The sequence below is a fragment of the Ailuropoda melanoleuca genome, chromosome 12 (assembly GCF_002007445.2).
Source record: "Ailuropoda melanoleuca isolate Jingjing chromosome 12, ASM200744v2, whole genome shotgun sequence".
NCBI lineage: Eukaryota > Metazoa > Chordata > Mammalia > Carnivora > Ursidae > Ailuropoda > Ailuropoda melanoleuca.
The window spans coordinates 33,310,286-33,333,328 of record NC_048229.1 but is presented as its reverse complement, the minus strand read 5'-3'; the positions used below and the strand labels follow the sequence as shown (position 1 = coordinate 33,333,328).

General features: G+C 52.4%; 2 protein-coding genes across 4 annotated transcripts in view; one reads left to right on the top strand and one right to left on the bottom strand.

Annotated features, from left to right (window-relative positions):
• The first annotated feature begins 302 nt into the window (after positions 1 to 302).
• VASP (vasodilator stimulated phosphoprotein) lies at positions 303 to 12,853 on the top strand. Of its 3 annotated transcripts, none has more exons than XM_034638835.1 (13): positions 303 to 653; positions 7,171 to 7,342; positions 7,425 to 7,590; positions 8,629 to 8,722; positions 9,210 to 9,259; positions 9,391 to 9,629; positions 9,787 to 9,884; positions 10,474 to 10,525; positions 10,681 to 10,717; positions 10,954 to 10,999; positions 11,157 to 11,247; positions 11,820 to 11,877; positions 12,002 to 12,853. In XM_034638835.1, the coding sequence occupies exons 1-13, from the start codon at positions 649 to 651 to the stop codon at positions 12,037 to 12,039; spliced, it is 1,146 nt and encodes a 381-aa protein (XP_034494726.1). In that variant the 5' UTR covers positions 303 to 648; the 3' UTR covers positions 12,040 to 12,853. The 3 variants fall into 3 exon arrangements, with proteins under 3 accessions (XP_034494726.1, XP_034494725.1, XP_034494724.1); XM_034638834.1 differs by having other exon boundaries at positions 304 to 653; positions 9,784 to 9,884; positions 10,684 to 10,717; XM_034638833.1 differs by having other exon boundaries at positions 304 to 653; positions 9,784 to 9,884.
• A 1,008-nt stretch (positions 12,854 to 13,861) lies between these two features.
• The window catches only part of OPA3 (outer mitochondrial membrane lipid metabolism regulator OPA3), a 73,050-nt gene continuing 63,868 nt past the window's right edge, over positions 13,862 to 23,043 (bottom strand). The window contains exon 2 of the mRNA XM_019809254.2: positions 13,862 to 14,845. Within this exon, the coding sequence (XP_019664813.1) occupies positions 14,451 to 14,845 (395 nt within the window). The 3' untranslated portion in view covers positions 13,862 to 14,450. The remainder of the gene's footprint in view (positions 14,846 to 23,043) is intronic.

Below are 23,043 nucleotides of genomic sequence, written 5' to 3'. Positions count from 1 at the left end.
CCCCCCAACTGAGCAGAATGTGAAGAAATGGAGAAGTCGCTGGGGAGGGTGAGAAGAAATTGTGTCCCCATTAAGATCCTCCTAGGAATTTCTATCGTGGGAGAGAACGAGGGATCAGAAGGATCCCTTACCCTCCACCAAACTTGCCCCCTAATTTGGGGGTGACCCTCGGCGTGCATCCCTAGCAATAAGGTTGGGGAAGAGGTAAATAGCGGAAGTCTAGGGTTCCGCGTTGCCCTTTTAAGCGCCCTTCACCCCCCCACCCCACTGTCTTGAGGTGTCCGCGGCCCCTTTAAGGCGCAGGGCATTGTGGGTGCGGGGAGTGGAATTTTGGAACGAAATGTAGCGAAGAGAAGTACAGTAGTAAGAGTAACATTGTACCCGCCGCCGGCCGAGGGGGCGCGCCGGGGACAGGACGCCGCACCCCCTTTCTGCAGCAGGGACCCTCGATCAAACCTCCAGAGGGAGGAGGCGCCTGAGGACCCGCCCCGGCCCCGTCCACGTTCCCCCCAGGAAGCCGGACTCTATGGGGCGGGACCCTGGGGGAGACTGAGCAGAATCTGGAGCCAGCCCCGAACCCCGAACCTTGAGCCAGGGCCGCCCCGGGAGCACCCACCCGTGGGTGCGCCGCCCTCCCGCTGAGCAGCCATGAGGTGAGCCTCGAACTGCCTCCAAACCCTTCCGCGCTCCGCGCGGGCTCCCCGCCCCGCCTTTGTCCCCCTCCCCCAGCTTGCTCCGGGCTGGAATTTGGGGACAGGGCACTGGGGGCCTCGGATTTGAGGCCGAGGCCCCTTGGACGAGTTCCAAATACTGATCACTTCGCCATGACTCTGAAGGCTTGGGGTGGTGCCTGTGAGGTTCTCTTGGGAGCCCTCAGATTTGGGGGCGCTCCGAGGACTCCCGAATTTCTTAAAGACTTTTCAGAGGACCTCCAAGTTGGCAGATACTCCCTGCATGGAGCCCAGGATTTAGGCAGGGCACAGACTCCCCAAATCTCAACTTGGGCTCCGGGAGGGATGGCGGGGGGACCGGTTTGGGGGTCCCTGGGACCTGGAAGAGACATTTGCGACGTAGACCTTGGTTTGCGGGGTCTCCCTTTACGTGGCGATGGAAAAAGCTTTCCCAAGTGGGACCTCGCTACTTAACTTCGGGGGTACTTAACCCCCTAAATTTAGGGGGCTCTCGTCCTCCTGTGGAGGTTGGTGCGGACGGACCCACGGACCCAGACGCAGCCTCGAGGGTCTGGTTGGGACTCCCCTCCCCCGCCGCTCCCCACCCACACTCTGCTTAAAACAAGCGGTGCCTAGGACGGAGCTCCAACGCTCAGCACGGAGGGCGGCTCCCCGGCCCGGGGCCAGAAGGGCGGCCCCTCGCCCCGACCTGCGCCCTCCTGGGGAGGGAGGGGGCGCGGCAACTGGGGGTAGAGGGGCCTTTGTCTTCCTGACTCACCTGTCGAGACAGCTGGTGTGGGGGGGCGGGCAAGGAGCGCTGTGGGCCGGCTGCTTTCCCCACCACGCGCCTCCCCCTGCTCTCACCACCGCCCCCCTTCCTGGCCATCCGGTGCTGTGGGGTTGGTGGGGGGGGGCGCGCTGTAAAGCCTCAAGGTCACAGCCCTCTCCCCCTGGGATCCATGGTTCCAAGATAGTTCCAGCTATCTTCCCAGGAATTTAATCCTGGGGGTGGGGGGCCCAAAGGACCCAGGCATTTTGTCTTACCCGGTCCTCCCGCAGAACTCCTGGGCTCACCTGAGGGCGGGGCCGGTGTGGGCTGGGGGACCGGAGTAGACCCTCCCCCACTCTCCCCGGCCCCCCATAATCTCTCCCCTGGGGCCTGAGCTTGACAATACTATCTCCCTTCCTCCACTCTCTCAGGGACTTCCTGCCCCCAAAGCCCCCAGCTTGAGGGGGAGGCCCCTGAGGAGGACTGGGGATTAACTCCCTGGTGCCCACATCCTCCCACTTCCCCCTACGTTCTCAGGCCTCTGCCCTCTGACATAAAGAGTGGCATTGCTTTTTATGACCATTAGACAGTCCCCTCCGCATGTGTTCCTTCTGATGTGAAAGTGTTGGAAAATTTGGAGCGAGGGGGCACCACAGACACCCTCAGGGTCTCCTGCCTACCCCCATTATAGCAACAGCTCTTCAAGGCCTGCCCCAGAGAGGGGGCATTTTTCGGGAGCCAGGCTCTCTTCCCTCACCCTCTTCCCAGGGGACTCAACTCTCCCACTGCTCCCCAGCCCCGCCCCTCGCCCCCCCCTCGCGTTTCCGGTCCCAGGCACCGTGGAAGGCGGATGGCGGATGTCCGAGTTAGTGCTGCCTCACTCACTGTGAGACCGTAAAAGGGCAGGAGCAGTGTCTGGGACGGCCTCCCGGCCCCCCTCCCCCAGTCCCGGAGGCCTTGGTCCTCCCACAGGGCCCCCCTACTGTTGGATGCGGCCAAACCTCCCACCTCCTGGGGGGTGAACAGGAGTTGAGCTGCTGCGTGTCCCACCAGAGGGTTACTCACACCAACCCGAGGGGTCTTCCCTGCTGGTGGCTACACCCAACTTGCTGGGCTGTGCCCCCTCTTCCAGGACAGCTAGGATTCAAAAAGACCCTTGATGAGGTCAGCTGGGGAAACTAAGTCTGAGAGAGACAGGTCTGGCCCCAGATCCCTCAGCAATTCACAGGCAGTGTTGAGGGAGGGGAGGGGACTGGGATCCTCTGATTTCTGTCTGGTTTGGCTGGGGACAGCCTTGGGGGCAGTAGGAAGAGAGGATGTTAAAATGGAAAATTACAAGATATGGTTCTTTTTCTCCCAGTTTGACAAATATTTGTTGAGTGTCTGCTGTGTGAGAGGCTCAGCTGGAATTCTGGGAAGGCTGAGAAAGGGGGCAGAGGTCTGAGAATCTCAGGGCAGAAGGGACTTGAGAAGTATTTGGATCCATTTCTTTACTCTTCCAGTAATGGTAATCATTGTTACCTTAAACAAATTTTTAAAAAATAATAATAAGAGACCATTTGATCAAACATCTACTCTGTGCCAGGCACAGTGTCGTTATGACTGCCCCCCTCCATGGGACAACTGAGACACAGAGAAATTAAGTAAATCACCTATTAAAGTCAGTTTGGAAGTAGGCAACTCTGGATTTGAATTTAGGGCAGTCTCCAGACTATGATGCTATTATTACAGAAAAAGGAAAATAAAACCTTTAATGGTCTTTAAAAAAAACAAAACAAAACACCACCACACGTAACATGTTTTTCCTATATGAACACTTAAGATAATGCAGATAAGCAAAACAAACCCTTTACCTTCCGGTTCATTTATGGGAAACTGAGGCTTATCGGGGAGGAGGGATTAGAGTGAACCCACACAAACCCAAAGACCCTAGATCTGGTTCCCCCAGGCTTGCTTCAAAGACTTGCCGTTTGCAAGGGTTGTAGTGGTGTGTGCATGGGGGGCTGGGGGGTGGATTACAAGTTTTATGGTTTAAAGAGGCTGTGGGGTAAATCCTGAGCGGGGAGGGGGGATGAAGGGGTGAAGGAAGGGCAAGCCACTAATCTGGAAGGCTTGAGTAAACCGGAGTGACTATGCTTGATTGCCTCCAGTGATGAGAAACCCTCTTCCTCCTGTTTTGACGCTCAGCTGCCTGTGTGGCGTCTGTGCCAAGTTCCAGGTCCCCAGCTTAGGGCTTTTCTTATCTCTTTGAATCCTTACAGCAAACTCAGTGAATTCTGGTTTCCAGGGCTGGAAACTGCAGCTCAGATTGGAAGCCACATAGCCTTTGTCATCCACCACATGTTGGAGAGTTTTCCCGAATGCAGGGACTTCTGGGGGAGGTGTGGGGTCCTGGGCTGGCGAGGGGAGCCCATGGGAATCAGGCACACCCCTGTTTCAGCCCCACTCCCTGCTTCCTGGGCTGTGGGATTTTTCCATTCAAGCTTTTGCCTGGTTTAGAGTTTTATTTTTTGAACTTAAGTAATGAATTAGTGTTTTCTAGGTAATACAGGCCCGTGGTTGGAAAAGAGGAAAGAAATAAGCAGTTCAAGAGGGTAAACAGCACCAAACGTCCATTTCCTCCCTCCTTCCTCAGGCCCCGGTCAGCCGCCCTCCTCTGAGGCAACCCCAGTTAGCCTCCTGGGAAGCTGCCTCTGTCCATATCACCTCACCCCCTTGTGTGCGGGTGTATTTATAGCCCCTCACTTTTTTTTTAAACCGCTGATACACATCAGTTTATACCTCGCCTCTTAAAAAATTCAGCTTAGCTCTTTCCTCATCTTTAAATGAGGTTAAGAACGTCGGTAGACCAGGGTTCAAATAGGAGCCCCTCCGCGTACTTGCTGAATGACCTGGGACAAGTGTCTTCAGCTCTCTGTGCCCACGGTTGCTCATCTGTTAAAAGGGTAAGCACTAGAGCCCCCGCCGTGAGGTCATGTGCAAATTGGGGCCCAGTACCTAAAACAATGTCCAGGACAAAAGCTGACCCATAAACGACAGCGCCTTTGTTGAGAGTTTTTCCTTTTAAGGATGAACAACGAATTGGCTACTACTGAGTACCTACTACTGCCAGGCACCATTCTGGGTTGTCAGGACACAGCAGGGAACAAAAAGAAAAAGAATCTCTGCCCTGACCCTTTGGTAGGGGAGGCAGGGACCCATCAGGCAGGAGCCCTGCTGTGGAATGGAACTTGGGACCGGAAGGAGGAGTTTTTCCAGCTAGGGTAGTCAGGGAGGGCTTCTCAGAAGAGGCGACATGTAAGCCGAGACCCGAAGGAGGTGAGAATACAGGTCGAGGGAAAACAAATGCACAGGCCTGAGGGGGTAATCTGTCTGGCATGCTGAAGGAGCCGCGGGGAGGCCAGTGAGGTTGGAACAGAGCAGTGGGGCTGGAACAGCAAGCCTGAGGGAGGGAAGCATCGATGAGATCAGAGATCACACAGCTCACGCAGACCACAGAGAGAACTTGGCTTTTAGTCTGCGGGGAGCCACGGGAGCTTTCCGAGAAGAGGAGGGACACAATCTGACTTGTGTTCTAACAGGATCCTTGTGCTGTAATGGGGACACTGTGGCCTGGAGAGGGGCAGGACCAGCCTGGGGTCACTCAGCAAACGCCCAGTTCTCCAGCCAGGCCAGACACTCAGCAGGGCAAGGCTGCTTGGGAGAGCAAAGTGCAGCCAGGGTGGGGTAGCAGCTCTAGCCCCGGGTGCCTGACCAGAGTCTGCCCTGGGTGTGGGTGGCAGGTGTGGGCGAGGCCTTAACCCTGCCCTGCCAGGGGCAGCGGGAGCCAGAAACAGTCCCCGAGGCTGCACTTGTCTGGAAACAGCACCTGATATTTGGGTAGGGCCCACGCAGTCTCCGGTGGTGGTAAAGACCCAGGACCTGAGAGCCAGGTGGCCTGGGTTCAAATCCTTGCTCAATTGCTTACCACCTGTGTGATTCTGGACAAATCCCTCAACCTCTCTGGGCCTCCATTTATAGTCCTCACTTGCCAAACGAGGATGAAAATAGTGCCCATGTTGAAGGGCTGCAGTGAGAATGAAATGAGTGTCCCTGGAAAGGGCTTCAAGAGCCTGACTAGCTATGGTGCCTGGTAAGAGGGAAGTGCCTCAACTGTATAAACTTATGGGGAGGAACGGGGGCTCAGCTTCTTGCCCTAGGAACTGGGTCTGGTGAGGGGCTTTCCCTGCCCTGTCTTTTACATTAGCGTCACGCCCCAGCCCCCAGCCCTGGCTGAGACAGAGCCATCGCTGGTATAATTAATCTCCCCGGAAACCCCTGACCACCAACTTCCTCTTTTTAGGAAAAAGTCTGCTGGGGGGTGGGGTGGGGTGGGGACTAGTGCTTCCCCCTGGTCTGTGTGTGACCTTGGGCAAGTCACTTCCCATCTGGAAGCCTGAGTTTCCTCACTGAGGGAGGGGGCTTGGAACCAACCCAGTAGGACTGGTGGGGGTTTCGGAGGGATGTGGCCGTCTGACTCCCCAGTGGTGTCTTCTGTTCAGGGTGCTGTGAAAGGGATGCTGACAGTTACTAAGCACTCAGTACGTGCCAGGCACTGTGCCAAGTGCTTTCTGTGACCAGACTCCATTTACTCCTCCCACTGCCCTGGGAGTCCGCTGGAAGATCCCCACTTTGCAGGCGAGGAAGAAGAGTTACCTGGGTGGGAAGGTGGTTTCCCTGAGTCACATGGAGTAGATGTCTCTGAGGATCTGAACCCAGGTCTGTGGATCGCAGATCCCGAACTCTAAACCAGTTTCCTGACCCTTCCCTGCCAAGGCCTTCTGCAGGAGGCCTCCCTGACCCCCAGGACAGGGCAGGTGCTCCTTCTGGGCACCCCAGCCCTGGCCTTGGGTTGGCACTGTCTGGGGACGGGATGTTCTCCTGCCCTGGAGGGCGGGGCCAGGGCTGTCTGGATCATTGCCCAAGACTTCGGCCTGACAGAGCAGGGAGTGTCTGCTGATGGCTGCTGGTGGGGAGCCGGATGGATGGGGCGGAAGAGCCCGGGACCTAGCATCCATGCCCAGCATCCTGCAGACCTCACCCTTCCCCTCCCTGAGGCTTGGCTTCGTCTTCTGACCTGAGCAGGGAGTGGGGGCTGGGGGACTGGTGAAGCACCCTGGCAGAGACAGGGAAACCGAGTCTGAGAGCACCAGGCAGGGGCTAGTCCCCAGTGTTGCCCAGAGATCTCGCTGGGTCCCCACCATCCCGCTTCTGAGTCCCCTCGTCTGGCTGTCTCCCGACTCTGTGTTCCTCCATCTGCCTATCTTACTCCCTTCCGTGCTTATCTGTCTCCAGCCCCTGCCTTTCCACTTGTTCCCTCCCCCATTCCCAGTCTGTCTGTCTCTGTCTCTCCCTTCTCCCCGGTCTCCCCACATCCATCTGAATGTTTGTCTCTTCCCGTCTATCCGTCTGACTCTTCCTCTCTCTCACGTTCCCAGTTCTCCTGTTTGTCTCCCTTCCAGTCTGTCTGTCTCTGTCCCACCTGGCTGCTTCTCTCTCCCATCCTCTACCTGGGTCTCCCCATCTGCATGTCTCTGACCCTCTCCCCTGTCGGGGTGTCTCCCTCCCCCTCCCATGCCAGGAAGCTCTGAATGTCCCTGGGAGACCCGGATGCAGGTGACTGGCCACTTTGAAGGTGGGGGCCGTGCTCCCCTCCGCTAACCCGCTGTTCGCCCTGCCCTCTCCCCGCAGTGAGACGGTTATCTGCTCCAGCTGGGCCACTGTGATGCTTTACGATGACAGCAACAAGCGATGGGTGCCGGCGGGCACGGGCCCTCAGGCTTTCAGCCGAGTCCAGATCTACCACAACCCCACCGCCAATTCCTTCCGGGTTGTCGGCTGGAAGATGCAGCCAGAACAGCAGGTGAAGCCTCCCCCCTCTCCCCCTCTGGGCTGCGGGCCCCCGCNNCCCCACCATCCTCACCCGCCCTCCCCCTCCCGCCAAGGTGGTCATCAACTGTGCAATCGTCCGGGGTATCAAGTATAACCAGGCCACCCCCAGTTTCCACCAGTGGCGTGACGCCCGCCAGGTCTGGGGCCTCAACTTCGGGAGCAAGGAGGACGCAGCGCAGTTCGCAGCGGCCATGGCCAGCGCCCTGGAGGCCCTGGAAGGTAAGAGAGGGGGCCGCGGGGGCCCCCTGCACTTTACCACTCTCGAGTTAGCCCCCGTTCTCATTGACTGCTACTGCACGGCTACCGTGGAGAGTTATGGTGAGGACTTCGGAGAGGCTCCTGGGTGCCCCACGCGCACCCGCGTATTTCTGCAGGGGATGTTTTTACACATGCACCCTCCCAGGTGCCCACCTCCCCGATCCAGATCCAAATCCAGATCCTTCCAGCCCCCAGAAGGCTCCCTGTGACCTTTCATTAGATAGCCGTTGTAGTGATGGGTCATGAGTTAGTTTTCCGGCCTCGCTGTTAAGAAAAAGATCTCCAGTTGTATTTCTTAGACGTGAGCACGCACACACATCCTCGGGGCCGGTGGGCCAATCAGTTGGGCCTGGGCGCACCGGAGCCTCTGCATTTGTAACCAGTGCCCCTGTGATGAGGCTGCCAGTCCACCCACAGTACTCTGAGGGGTGAGGCTTTAGGAGACTGCGGTGCACTAGAGTCTGGGGGGGACTGCTGTCAGACTTCACATCCCCCCAGTGACAGGCATTTGAGTGCCAGTGGGGAGGGCTTGCTTGGCTGGGGGCATAGAAAAGTACGGTGGGTGGTTCAGGTTGTGGGGGCCAGAGGCCTGGAGGTGGGTGAGGAAGAGGCTCCCAACCTTTCTAGCGAGTTCTGGGGCTGGGGTCTGAGTGGTGGTGACAGTGGTTAAGAGCCCAGAGGCTAGAAATCAGCCTGAATCGGTCTTGTTCACGCAAATTCTAGTCTGCAAGACATGGGGCAAGTGACTGACCAGAGGCAAGTGACTGCCTGCCTCAGGCCTTCGCTGGGAATCATCACAGCACCTGCCTCGTGTCTGCTTAGTCAGCGGAGGCTGGTGCGGGACCTCATCCCACACCCCAGCCTGAGGGTCAGGGTCCTGCAGGAGGAAGGAAGAGAGCGCCTCTGGGAGGGATTCCTGGGACAGCTGAGACACAGTGTCACGGGGTGGGGCAGAGTTCTGGGGTTGACTCACCATGGTTTTCTACTCCTGCCTTCTAGGAGGGGGGCCTCCGCCACCGCCACCACCTGCGGCACCTTCCACCTGGTCTGTCCAGAATGGTCCCGCCCCAGAAGAGGTGGAACAGCAGAAAAGGTGGGGCCAGCCTCTGGGTGGAGAACCTTACCAGCACCAGAGTTCTAGGATGTTCCAGAACCCCTACCTCCCAGAGTCCAGAACGCTCCAACATTCAGTTTCCAGAATGTTCCTACTACTCCCAGCAGGCTAGAAATGAAGGGCTTTCCCATCTCCGGGAGTCTGAGAAACTCCCACACCCAGAGTTGCAGAACCTTCTGACCCCTCAAGTCCTGGTCCCCCACATTCCCAGAGTCCAAAAGTGGGTTGTTTAAAAGATCTTGGGCATTTTGTAATTCACATGTTCTTGAGAGTCTGATGACTCGAATGCTAACATCTTGTCCCACCCTGACCCTGCCCTTCTTCCCATCTCTTCCTGGGCCCCTGGGGGAGGAAGGCAAGGGCGGGGATTGGCAGTCACCCTCCCAGGAGACCTGGGAGGGGAGCCGGGAGGTTGCTGGCCATCCTTGGGCCCCTGAGTGACAACAGCTCCATCACCCCTTCCCAGGCAGCAGCCGGGCCCCCCAGAGCACATGGAGCGCCGAGTCTCCAATGCAGGTGATTGCTCGGTGGCCTTGGGGGTGATGAGGACCAAGGGTGAGGGGGGCTCCCCAGGGAGGGGGTGGGCCAGCTGGACAGCAAGGAGTGAGTCTTCTCTCTTAGCACCCTCCTTTTCTGTGTTCTTCCAGGAGGCCCACCTGCTCCTCCAGCTGGGGGACCACCCCCACCTCCAGGACCTCCTCCTCCTCCAGGGCCCCCCCCACCCCCTGGTGCCCCCTCAGGGGTCTCAGCTGCAGGGCATGGAGCAGGGGGAGGCCCGCCCCCTGCACCCCCTCTCCCCACAGCACAAGGCCCCAGTGGTGGGGGAACAGGGGCCCCTGGCCTTGCAGCAGCCATCGCTGGAGCCAAACTCAGGAAAGTCAGCAAGGTGAGGGGGCCATGCGGGGCAGGACGTGGGGTGACAACCCTGATGGAATAATGGGATGAGGCCAGAGTTGCTGGGGATGGGGGTGTCACAGGAGGGCTGGGGGGGGGGCAAGTGGCCTGCCCATAAAGCCCCCTTCTCTTTGTAACTTCTCCAGCAGGAGGAGGCCTCAGGGGGGCCCCCAGCCCCCAAAGCAGAGAGCAGTCGGAGCACGGGTGGGGGGCTGATGGAAGAGATGAACGCCATGCTGGCCCGGAGGTGAGCCTGAGCCTGGAGCCGTCAATGCCTTGGAAAGCTCTGGGAAGAAACCCCTCAGACCAGCAGTTGCCACCTGGAGATTCCAGTTCAGGGGGCGAGGTTGGGGGAGGGCTCAGATTCCCATTTGGTTTGTTTCTTTGGGTGAAAGTTCCCTCTCTGACAGACAGATTTGGGATTTAATGCTGGAGATTACATTCTGCTGTAGGTTTGGAACATACAGCTGAGGTTTGGAACCACCTAGGTAGCTTCCGGAATGTTCTGAAACCCAGAATTCTAGGACCTCAGGAGGTCTCCCTGTAGGAGATCCTGCCTCAGAATCTTGGAAACTCAGATTCCTAGAATCCCACCTGTCTAAGACAGAGACCTCTTCCCACCCTTAGAATTTTGTGATTCCCAAATGTGAGAATCGTAAGCCCCCACCCCAGTTGGAGAACAGCCCTCTCGTTAACTTCTAAAACTCCAGTTTCTTTAGCTTTGGAGACTTCCAGAACTCTACACCTTAGACTCCACCTTTCTAGAACTCTGGTAAGAATTACCGAGTGGCTGAGGGAGGGCTGAAGTCATCTGTTTTTGCCTGTCCCTCCTGCAGAAGGAAAGCCACACAAGTTGGGGAGAAACCCCCCAAGGATGAATCTGCCAATGTGAGTTAGGGGCTCTTCCTGCCATACGCACCTTAGGCTGTACCATTCGGGCAGGGCTACTGGGGAGGGCCGGGGGTGTGATAGGAATGGGCGGGGTTTGAAGCCGGAGGAGGAGAAAGAGCTGGTGGTCTCATGACAGTTTTACTTCCCACCAGCAGGAGGAGCCAGAGGCCAGAGTCCCAGCCCAGAGTGGTGAGTGAGCCAGTCTAGCCTTGGAACTACAAGTCTCAGGGTGCCCTGTTCTCACGTGGAATGCCCCCTCATGGGGGAGTCTGCAAACAATGCTGGGGATTGTAGTCTCCTAAGAAGGTTCTTTGAACAGGGGGTTCTTTGAACAGGGGCTGATGGGGCTCGGGGCGGCGGTGGGGGGAGATGGAGGTGGGACATTCCTTGTCCCTGATCTTCCTGATTTGTCGCCTTTCCCCCAGAACCTGTGCGGAGACCCTGGGAGAAAAACAGCACAACCTTGCCAAGGTGGGCCATCCATGCTGCCTGCTCCCCCCCCCCACCAATAGATGGGATTTGCCAACTTTGTAGGAAGGAACACAGTGCGACCCCTGGAACGGGAAGCAGGGGAGGCAGACCCTCTCTCTAACCTCATTTCTGTTCCAAACCACACCGACTCTCTTAGGATGAAGTCCTCTTCTTCCGTGACCACTTCCGAGGCCCACCCCTCTACACCCAGCTCCAGTGATGAGTCAGACCTGGAGAGAGTGAAACAGGTAGCTTCGAGAGGGGCCCAGGGGTGACGTCTGGGGGCTAGAAAGGGGCCACAGGAAGAAAGGAGATCCGGGTCCAAACTCTAACACCGACCTGTCCTCTGATTCTATGAAAAGGCCTCAGAAACCTCAGTTTTCCAGCCTGAGAAAGGGAGAGATTGAATCAGATCAGGGATGACACACATAGCACAGCCTCCTATTCCAGCTCTGATAACAGACCTTACTAATCTATCACTGCACTCATTCGTGATGAGTACCCAGAGTCCTTTCCAGCACACTGGCCCCAGACAGCCAGCACCACCTGGAATTGGCAGGAGACTGGAATGTATTTGCCAGCCCTGGTCCTGGATGCTCTCCAGTCCTTTTCATCTGGCTCCAAGGATCCAGAATTTTCCCCTAGAATTCTCCAGTCACTCTGTGGCCTTATCAGTGATGTCACTGTGTGTGTGGGTTGGGGAGGGGCAGGGGTGAGTCTTGAACCTTCTTCCTCTGGCCCTTCGGTCATTAAGAAAGGGTGGCTTCATTTCTGTAAGTCCAGGCACCATTCCTGATTTGTTGCACCCCATTATTTCCAGGAGCTTCTGGAAGAGGTGAGGAAGGAACTACAGAAAGTAAAAGAGGAAATCATTGAAGGTGAGGTGGTTTTTTATTTTAAACATTTGTTTTGGAGGCATCATGTCTCCTGGAAAGGGCCCTGTGTTGGAAGGGAAGGCGGAAGAGGCTCTGCCCCTGACCCCTGCCCCTTGTTTCCTTCCAGCGTTTGTCCAGGAGCTGAGGAAGCGGGGTTCCCCCTGACCACAGGGCCTGGAAGATACCATATCTCCTTTCTGCACACCCCGCCTGTCACCCCGCTTTCCCTGCCTCAACTTGGAATTGGCCGAAGACTACACAGGAATGCATCTTCCCTACTCCCCGTCCTACTTGGAAAATTCCAAAGGGGTGTGGCTTCCTTGGCCCCACGCCCACACCCATACTGGCTGCTGATTGGCTGGGGAGGCCCCCACCCTTTGCTCCCTTTGGTCCTTCCCCTCTGCCATCCCCTTGGGGCTGGTTCCTCTGCTGGGGATGTACCAATTAACCCCAAAGGAAGGGGGAAGGAAGGAGGGAATTTCACATTCCCTTGTTCTAGATTCACTTTAACGCTTAATGCCTTCGAATTTTTGTTTTTTAAAGAAAAAAATATATATATATTTAGGTTGGGGGGAGAAAGGGAAATTTTGTTTCTCTTTGGTTTTGATAAAATTGGGACGTGGGGAGTTTTTAAATGCTGTGCCCCCAGGCTTGTCCCATCTGGGGCAGCTATTTAAGGGGGGGGGAAATGTCCCACCAGGCTGGGGGGCATCTCCTCCACCCCCACCCCAGGGAACTCCCTTCCCTTTGGCTCCTTCCCCTTTTCTATGTGGAATTAAGATGCTATAACTTTTTGGAACCTCAGTTTTTTGGTTTTTTTTATTTGGGTAGGTTTTGGGGTCCAGGCCATTTTTACCCCTTGGGGATAATAAGATGAGGGAGAAAGGAAAAGGGGAGGAGACCTCTCCTCTCCCACCTTCACCTTTAGCTTCTTGAAAATGGGCCCCGACGGAATAAATCTGCCAGTTTTTTATAAATGTGAAGATTTCTGGATTGATTTGAAGGGCTGCTCTGATGATGATGATGGGGGTGTGTGCCCCTCGCACAGTAATCCACCTTCCCCTCCTCTTCTTCCTTCCCACCCTCACCTCGTCCAGTTCCCACGTTACAGCAACCAGTCTACCACCCTGAGAAACCTAAGGACAGTCCCTCACTGTGTGGCACTGGACAAGTCCCTTTGCTACCCCAGGGCCTCAGTTTCCCCATCTGGGAAACAGCTTATAGGATGACTCTGCCCCGTTCCTTTGGGAATCCTCCCAGCCTCTCTGCTAAAACCAATGAACCTTGAACGCATTTTGCAGATGAATGCCATGGTTCTCAGACACATTCTTAAAGATGACTTCTTTACCCCAGAGCTCCTTTAATTGTAAAATACAGTCTTAAAAAAATAGAATTCAGAAATCACAGAGCTCATACACACCCCCTTCAGCGGTTCTGTGGGTTGGCAGCGGGTAGGTGGGGTAGATAACCCTGCCTGGTTGGAATAGTCCGTTTGGATGGTGGTGGGGAACTTTAGGGCTGAGGGGCAGGTGATCCCACTGGAGGAAGCCTCTGTAGGAAGGAGGGTGAGGGTGGGCTGGGTGACCAGTCCAAAGGCAAGAAGGAGGAAGGAATCCCTGAGTACTCAAGCAGGTTTGGATGGAGTTGGAAGATGTGACAAGTGCCCCACGTAGTAGGGGAACAGGCAGGGGTTCCTGTGAGGGGCTAGGAGAGGACAGTGGACAAGGACAATAGTAGGCCCAGAATTTCAGACAGGCAAACAAAGCTAAGACCAAAACAGAATGGTTCATCCCTAGGCAGGGCCGATTTTTCTACCCCAAAGGGCCAAGTCCTGCTGGAACAGACCACAGAAGGTGGGGAGACCCTGCACAGCCTTTCCATGGGTTATGGCACAGACTAAAGTGGGGGTGTGTTGGGATGACCCACTTGCGGGGATGACCAATTGAGGTACCAACGGAGGGCGGACTGAAGGCAGGAGCCACGGGGGTACTCACTGGAGCTAAGACAACAAGATCCATCCTCCTGTCCCCTCCCAAGTGAGGTAGATGGAAAATGATGGGGTCCCCAAGTCCCCTGGGAGTTTGCATTTTTGTTACAATGGTCTTTACCAATGAAGAAGGGGGAAAGGGTGTTCTGGTGTAATGGGGGCAGGAAGCCCCTCAGATAAGTGGAGGTGTGAGTGACAAGAGTGAGTTAGCTAAGGTCCATGTGTCCCGCTGGCCTACCTAGTAGTGGGTGGGTGGGATCCAATGGAAGACAATGTCTTACCATTAGAAAGTGCTAAGTCAGTGGACTGGGCCGGGGTTTGGGGGTGGGGGGTAAGGGGGGGACTCCTGTTGGAACGTTCCACCGGTGGGTGAGGAGTCCCCGTGGAAGGTACCACTGGGCAGGTTAGTAGGGTGGTGATTAAAAGCCTGGTTGCCTCAGCCCCAGTCCAGCCTCCCTTCTGCCCCTAAAAGGACCCGGTGGTATTAGCTGGGCCGGTTCAGGAAGGGACAGTATGGACAGAAGGACACGTCAGAGACGGCATCACAGCCCAGGGCACAGTTACATTGAAGACCAAGGTCTACGGCCCCCTATTCCTTGGGCGTTGCTTGGGGCGCGGACGGCGGGTCGCGGGCGCAGAGCTGGGCACGCACCTCCCGCATCTGCGCCTGCAGCTCCTCCAGCGCGCTCTGCAGCGGCGCCGCCTGCACGCGATCCTGCAGGGCCTCCAGCGCCAGCGCCAGGTGGTCCACCTCGTCGCGCATCGCGTTCCAGGCGGAGTGCCGCTCTCGCTTCTTGCGCCGCTGGTGCGCCTGGTGGCGCCAGTACTCCAACACCAGGCAGCCGCAGGCCACGACGAAGATGGTGGCCTCACCCAGCAGCTCGGCGCCCAGCTCGGCGGCCGCGTCCTCGTTCAGCGGCTTGACGGCTTGCGCATTGAAGCCCATGAGGCGCATCTTGGCCCGCATCTCCGCCCAGTGGTACACTGCGGGGGGAGAGGGGTAAGGGATCTTTTGCGCGGGAGCCGCGGCAATCCCCGCCCCTCCACGCCGCGGTGTCCCGGCTGGAGCAACGGGGACACGGCAGCCAGAATTGCCGGCGTTAGGGAGTGGGCGCCTTAAAGAGGGCCGGCGCGGGGGCCGAGTGGGTGATCTGGCCTGGGGACGCTGTTTTTGAAAGCGTCCAGAAGATGAGAGATGCTGCTCTGGAGGGGAGGTCCTGAGTGGGGGCCGCACCTCTGGGGTGGGGGGGTCACAAACCCGGGGCAGGTGCACAGCTTGCTGCTTCAGTGCGCTCGAGGGCCCGCCAGGAGCCTCCCCTCCTCCCCTGAAGGTGGAGCTGACACTTCCGATCTCCCGAGGCGCGTGTTCGCTATGGGGTTTGGGGCTTCAGAAGGAGCTCGGGGCTTGAGCCAGCCTGTGCTAACAACTCCTTTACCTAATCACTTATGCAGGTGAACAAGGACTAGGAGCATTCATCGTTCATAAACACAACACAAGCAGAGCTTGGGTGTTGAAACCCGAGTCACTCCAGGAATCATTAAAATCCATCCATAAATACATAGATACTGACCGGGAAAACACGGGTTTCCCGAGCTCATTAAGAAATGAATTTCTGAAAACATCTTATACTCCACCCCCCCCACCCCACCCCTCAGCAGCCAGCCTGACACGATTACCTTCCTTTCCTTTTAGATAGGAGACTAGCACATGCACATGGGGGGAATCATTTAGACTACGCGCAAGGGGGTAGACTGAAAACCTGAAGTCTGCCTTCCTGCCTCCGACTTCAGTCCTGCTCCCACTCCAACCACTTTTGGTCTTTTCTGTATTGGTTTCTTCCAGTTTAACCCCACGATGCCAAAGAACAAGCTTTTACCTCCATTTCTTTTCTTTCTTTTTTTTTTTTATTAAAGATTTTTATTTATTTATTTGACAGAGAGAGACAGCCAGCGAGAGAGGAAACACAAGCAGGGGGAGTGGGAGAGGAAGAAGCAGGCTCCCAGCGGAGGAGCCTGATGTGGGGCTGGATCCCAGAACGCTGGGATCACGTCCTGAGCCGAAGGCAGACACTTAACGACTGCGCCACCCAGGTGCCCCTATACCTCCATTTCTTGACTTACTAAGTTGGATTTTTAAAGATATTCTGTGTCTATTTAAACATATTCTATGTTCTATTGACACCCGTCCCGTATGTGACTTTATCACATCTTCTGTATCCTGTCCTTCCCCCTTCTCAATTTTTACAAGTGATTTAATTTTTTACTGTTTATCAGTAATCTTTGTCATTGTAGATAATATGCCTATTGCCTCAACTTCCTGACAAGTGTACCCATAAGCATATTAACTGCCCCACCCTGCCCTCCACTCCCCCACCTCCTCCGGTCACTCCCTCATACTATTACTTTTTTTACATTGCCATGGTGTCTTTCTTTCTTTTTTATGATTTTGTTTATTTATTTGAGAGAGAGAGCACAAAGGGAGAGGGAGAAGCAGACTCCCCGCCATGCAGGGAGCCCGATGCGGGGCTTGATCCCAGGACCTCGAGATCACAACCTGGGCCAAAAGCAGCCACTTAACTGAGCCACCCAGGTGCCCTGCCATGGTGTCTTTCTAAGGTTAAAATAAGTCTTCAGTGCTTTGTCCATAGACTGAGTCTCAAAGGGAAAATATAGAGTGTGTATAGAATTAAGGTTATGTAAATACTAATCACTGTGAACCCATAATGAAGACGTAATTTTGTTTCTGCATTCTGAGGCAGTAACCTCTAAACATTGCTACATGTCATGCCACTTTTTAGTCTTTTCATACTTATTTTTTATCTATCATCTATCTATCTATCTATCTATCTATCTATCTATCTATCTATCTATCTATCATCTATCTAAGTAAACTCCATGCCCGATATGGGGCTTGAACTCACAACCCTGAGATTAAGAGTTGCACACTCTTCCCACTGAACCAGCCAAGCACCCAGTCTTCTCATAGTTCGAGTTTTATTTTACCGTATGAAGCTTTTAGTTTTCCCTAGAGTGGTGTTTCTCACCACAGATGCCAGATATGATCCAGCAACGCCTAGCTCACCATGTGACCAAGACCATCCAGCTCTTTGCTCCTATTCTCTCTCTCTCTCTCTTTTTTTTCATATTCTCTTTATTAAATAGTCAGCTGTGCGGGGCACCTGGGTGGCACAGCAGTTGAGCATCTGCCTTCAGCTCAGAGCGTGACCCCGGCGTTATGGGATCGAGCCCCACGTCAGGCTCTTTTGCTATGAGCCTGCTTCTTCCTCTCCCACTCCCCCTGCTTGTGTTCCCTCTCTCGCTGGCTGTCTCTATCTCTGTTGAATAAAAAAAAAAAAAAAGTCAGCTGTGGACCTGTAAGCTATTTTCTGGGGTGCCAAGGGGCTGTCTTCTCATCCTGTTTTCACATTGCTCTCCTTCACACTGTTCTTCCTCTCGAGGAACTGACTCTTTGTGGAATTCCATTCTAGGTTGGCTGAAGTATCTCCTTAAGTACCTTTTTCAGAAAGAGTGGTTGGTACATAAGTATTTTGAATCTTTGCATATCTGAAATATCTTTTTCCACTTTCACCCTGGACTAGATAGACAATAGTTTCTAGGCCAGAATTACTGGTTCACAATCATATTCCTGGGGCACCTGGGTGGCTCAGTCGGTTGAGCGTTTGCCTTTGGCTCAGCTCATGATCTCAGGGTCCTGGGATCAAGCTCCACATCAGGCTCCCTGCTCAGTGGAGAGCCTGCTTCTCCCTCTGTCTCTGCTGCTCCCCCTGCTTGTGCTCTCGCTCTGTCAAATTAATAAATAAAATCTTTCTAAAAGCCACAAAAACCAAAAGACAAAATCATATTTCTCAGCAGTTTGGAGACCTTCATTACCTGTAATGGGCAGATGGGCTTTCTTGTCATCCCTGTGGTACTGACATTGTACCAGAATGGGCCTATGAGGAAGTTTCCCTTATTTTATACCCTTCTATCTGAACCCTGTCTCTCTCTATATTCCTAGGAATTTTTCTTGTCGTGCATGTAAGGATTAACCTTACCCAAAAAGAGATCTGGTCTTTGCCCTTGGAATGTCCCGCCAGATAAGAGCATCTTTGCTTACCTGGAGCCTTGGGCCAGGCCAGATAATCCATACTAGCAATGTAATTTATGGTGGGGGCATTGGGCCGTGTAGTAGGTATCAGCTCAACCTTCAGAAGGGCTAGAAACCAAAGTCAGGGGCGCCTGGGTGGCGCAGTCGTTAAGCGTCTGCCTTCGGCTCAGGGCGTGATCCCGGCGTTATGGGATCAAGCCCCACATCAGGCTCCTCCGCTGTGAGCCTGCTTCTCCCTCTCCCACTCCCCCTGCTTGTGTTCCCTCTCTTGCTGGCTGTCTCTATCTCTGTCAAATAAATAAATACAAATCTTTAAAAAAAAAAAAAAAGAAAGAAAGAAACTAAAGTCAGCTACGCAGGTGGTAAATCTGTTCTGTATGTCCCATCCCCACTAAAACCCCTGGATGCCATGGCGCAAGTGAACTTTCCTGGCTGGCAATACTCCATGCGTTTGTTACTCATTGTTGCTGGGAGAGGTTAGTGCTGTCCAAGGCTGGAAGCTCACACTTGCAATTCTCCTGGGCTGCGTTCTCTGTGCCTCTTCCCTTGGCTGATTGTAATCTGTATCCTTTTGCTATAATAAACTGTAACCAGGAGTGTAACAGTTTTCAGTGAGTTCTCTGAGTCCTTCTAGCAAGTTATCGAAACTGGGGGGTGTTGTGGGGACCCCAGAACTTGCAGTCGGTGTCAGAAGTAAGGGTGATTTTGATGAGTCCCTCACTTTGTACATCTTATGCATTTCCTGCTCTCCATTTCCCCTTTGTGTCTTCTGGCACTTGTCCCAGTCTAGGCGCTGCCTGCAGTGACCCTCCAAGCCTCTAGATGTCCTTCTCCTTGTTTTCTTCCCTTTCTTCCTTCCACATTCTGGTAGCTTTCATTAACTTTCCCTTTTAGTACATCTATCAGTTTCAGGGGGTTTTGACAACCATATTTGTGATTTTCACAGTCTTTCTTTATTAAAACATTGTATTATAGAAGATCCAAACACACAGACAAGATGAGAGTCGCCACTCAGCTTTATCACATCTCTATCTTGGTAAGTGAGCTAAGTGAGAACTCTGAGGATGTGGACGCATCGTGTTAACTGGAAAGCTGCAGCTGAAGTTATGGTGCAGGGAATGGGGGGCAGGCCCTGCCCAGCCAATGTCAAAATGGAGGCACGATTGACACCAGGTGCTGACCCAAAGGTAATTTCTCTTCTGGGGCCTTCTACGTCCTCCTTTCCCTCCCTGCAGCCCCTGCCCTGATCCAGGCCTCTCCTCTCCCACCCTTTCCCCCTCCAACATAGTTCCCACAAGGTGGTCAGAAGAGTCTTTCTAAAGCAAAAATCTGACCATGACCTTCCCCTGCTCAGAACATGCTATGGCTCACAGTGTCCTCAGCAAAAAGCCAAAGTCCTTAGCATGATTTTTAAGGCCTCTGAACATCTCTCCAGGGTGATCTTTGGAAACAACTCACCCGCGTCCAACCCCCTACCAACCTCTACTGTTTTCATACAGACTGTTTTATTGTCTGAAATTAGTTTTTAAATGAGCAGCAGACATCTTGTGATAGAGGTGTGTGTTGGTTCCTTTCACCCTGAACTGTTGGGGCAGGTAACTAATCAGGGGCAGGACGCTGATCTGGGATACCTGCAGGAAGTCCCCATTCCAGAGCAGGCCAGGACGAGTTTCTGTTGAGAGCAAAGCATCATTGAGGTATGTGAATTCGTTTTTGTCTCTGGTGGGCATGGTCAAGGTGAAAACCTTGGGACTGGGTCATAACAAGGTTTAACAAATGCGACCATTAAATAGCAGGCAGGGTGTCTTCTCTGACTGTGATCTGGGGACAAATCAGACTTCATCCTTGTGAATTTCAGAATCAGTTTATTAATTCAAACATGTGCATACAGACATACACACAGCTTTTGGGATTGTAATTGGGATTGCCTTGAATCTATAAATCAGCTTAGTAACATATGACATCTTCACAATATTGAATCTTCCAATCCATGAACATGGTATCTCTCTTCATTTCTTCATTTAGGTCTTCTAAAATTTATCTCAAGGGGCGCCTGGGTGGCTCACTCAGTGGAGCATGAGATTTCTGATCTCAGGGTTGTGAGTTTGAGCCCCACACTAGGGGTAGAGATTACTTAAAAATAAAATCTTAACAAAAAATAATAATGTTTTGTAGTTTACAGAGTAGAGGTCTTATATATATTTAGTTCTGTTTATAACAATATATTAGATATTTTTGATACTATTTTGTTTTTGTTTTTGGACAGAGAGAGAGCATGAGATGGGGGAGCAGCAGAGGGAGAGAGAGAATCTTAAGCAGGCTCCATACTCAGCATGGAGCCCAATGTGGGGCTCCATCTCACGACCCTGAGATCATGACCTGAACCAAAATCAAGAATCTGATGCTCTACTGACTGAGCCAGCCAGGCACCCCTTTTTGATACTATTTGATGGCATCACTGTAAAATTTCATTTTCTATTCGTTTGTTACCAGTAATGATGATAGGAATAAATTGATTTCTGTATAATGACCTTCAATCCAGTAACCTTAAAAAATTCTTATACTTCTTATTCTTGTAGTTTGTCTGTAGATTCTTAGACTGTATGTATCTAGTCATCTACAAATAAAAACAATTTTTTCCTTCCCAATTCTTTTGCCGTTTATTCCTTGGCTCCTTTGAGACATCAAGGGAGAAAGTATAATATTTGCTCTAGGATTCTATCAAATTGAGGAAGTCCCCTCTTTTCCTAGTTTTCTGAGAGTTTTGTTTTAAATCCTGAATGGGTGTCTACTTTCATTAAATACCTTTTCTGTACCTACCTAAAGGATAATAAGTCATTTCTTCTTTTTATTCCTGTAAATATAATGAATTACACGGACTAATTTTTTTTCAAAATGTTAAGATTTCTGAAATGATATATTTTCTTTTTTTATATATATTGTTGGACTTGATCTCCTAGATTTTTTGAGGATACTTGTGTCTTCTGTGCATGAGAGAGCTAGACGTTTGTTTTTGCAAAGTTCGTATCAGGTTTGGGTTTCATGGTGATAGTAGCTTCATAATGCAGATTGGGGTGTGTTGACAATTTTTACAATCTCTTCAGAGAGGGTTTGTGGTGACTTGGAATCAATGGTAGTGTGAAAATATCAACTTTTCCTGAATTCATCCACAGCTTGGTCCAACACCAAACAAAGTCTAAGCAAGTTCCTTTGTGGAAATTAAGAGCCTGATTTTTAAATGCATACAGAAATGCAAAGAGCCAAAAAGAGTACCCTTGAAGAAAAACAAAGCTGAAGTCCTTATACTACCAGATATAAAGTTAATATAAAGCTATAATCACCAAAACAGTGTGGTATGTGCACACGAACAGAGCCACGGCACAGAACAGAGAATCCAGAACTATCCACCCATGGATGGTCAGGTCACATGACCTGTGAGAAAAGCAACACTGTAGTGCAATGGGGAGGGTCTTTTCAATACACGCTGTTGGGTCACCTGGATATACCCAGAGGGGAAAACAAATAAACTTTGACATCTACCTCACATGGTAACACAAAAATCAAGTCCATTGAGATCATAGATCAAAATGTCAGAGGCACGGGGCGCCTGGGTAGCACAGTCGTTAGGCGTCCGCCTTTGGCTCAGGGCGTGATCCCAGCGTTCCTTCCGGGATCGAGTCCCGCATCGGGCTCCTCCGTTGGGAGCCTGCTTCTTCCTCTCCCACTCCCCCTGCTGTGTTCCCTCTCTCGCTGGCTGTCTCTCTGTCACGTAAATAAATAAAATCTTTAAAAAAAAAAAAGTCAGAGGCACAAAAATAACACTTTTAGAAAAAGCAGAGGAAAGTATCATCATAACTCTGACCTGGATGTGAAGTATTCACTAGCATCTGCTAAATAAAACATAAAAAGGACTAGCCATAAAGAAAAAGTTTGACGCATTAAAATACACTGAAATTAAGCGGCACCTGGCTGACTCAGTCGGAAGAGTGGGCGACCCTTGATCTCAGGGTTGTGAGTGGGATCCCCACGTCGGGTGTTGAGATTACTTAAGAAAATAAATAAATAAACTTAAAAATAAATAAATAAAATATATTGAAATTAAGAACTTCCATTCCTCAAAAGACACCAGCAAGAAAAGGAAAAGGCAAATTCCAGACTGGGAAACATCATTTTCCACACAGCTCTCTGACGAAGAACTCAGATTTGGGCTATGTAATCACTGAATCAGTAAGAGAAGGGTGGACCACCCGATGGAGAAGGAGGCTGACATCTGAGTGGCCATGAGACAGACCCGTGAAAGGATGCTGAACTCCACTACACATCAGGAAAATACTAATTAGGCTTGGAGGTGGTCATTGAGGACACTCACCCTGGAAACTGGTTGCCAGTGACTACTAAGGCAGCTGGGTGGCTCAGTGGGTGGAGCATGCAACTTTTGACCCCGGGGTCATGAGTTCGGGGGGCCCCCGTTGGGCACAGAGATTACTTACTTACTTACATACATGCATACATATATACATAAATAGAGGAAGACTCTAGGACACAATGACAGCACATTCCTTTCTTATTTAAAAAAACAAAATTTGATGAATGGTTAAGAGGGTCTACAAAGTTTCAAAATATAATTTTAGAGTGTGATTTTTTTCCCACAATCTTTTTTAAAAGTTCAAATTTCATATGTCTGTGTCCTCCATAAATCTAAACGTAAACAGTCCCTTTTTTTTTTTTAAAGATTTTATTTATTCATTTGACAGAGATAGAAACAGCCAGCGAGAGAGGGAACACAAGCAGGGGGAGTGGGGAGAGGAAGAAGCAGGCTCATAGCAGAGGAGCCTGATGTGGGGCTCGATCCCATAACGCCGGGATCACGCCGTGAGCCGAAGGCAGACGCTTAACCGCTGTGCCACCCAGGCACCCCTAAACGTAAACAGTCCCTTAAAGGTAAAGGCTCGAAATGGAAACTCAGCCTAAAATGGAGGGGGCCTTTATGTCACAATCTGTAAGGTTGTCAAGCACAGTAGCTAAAATGATACAATGCAAAAAATGGTGAAATCACTCATGTTTGGTTTCCTGG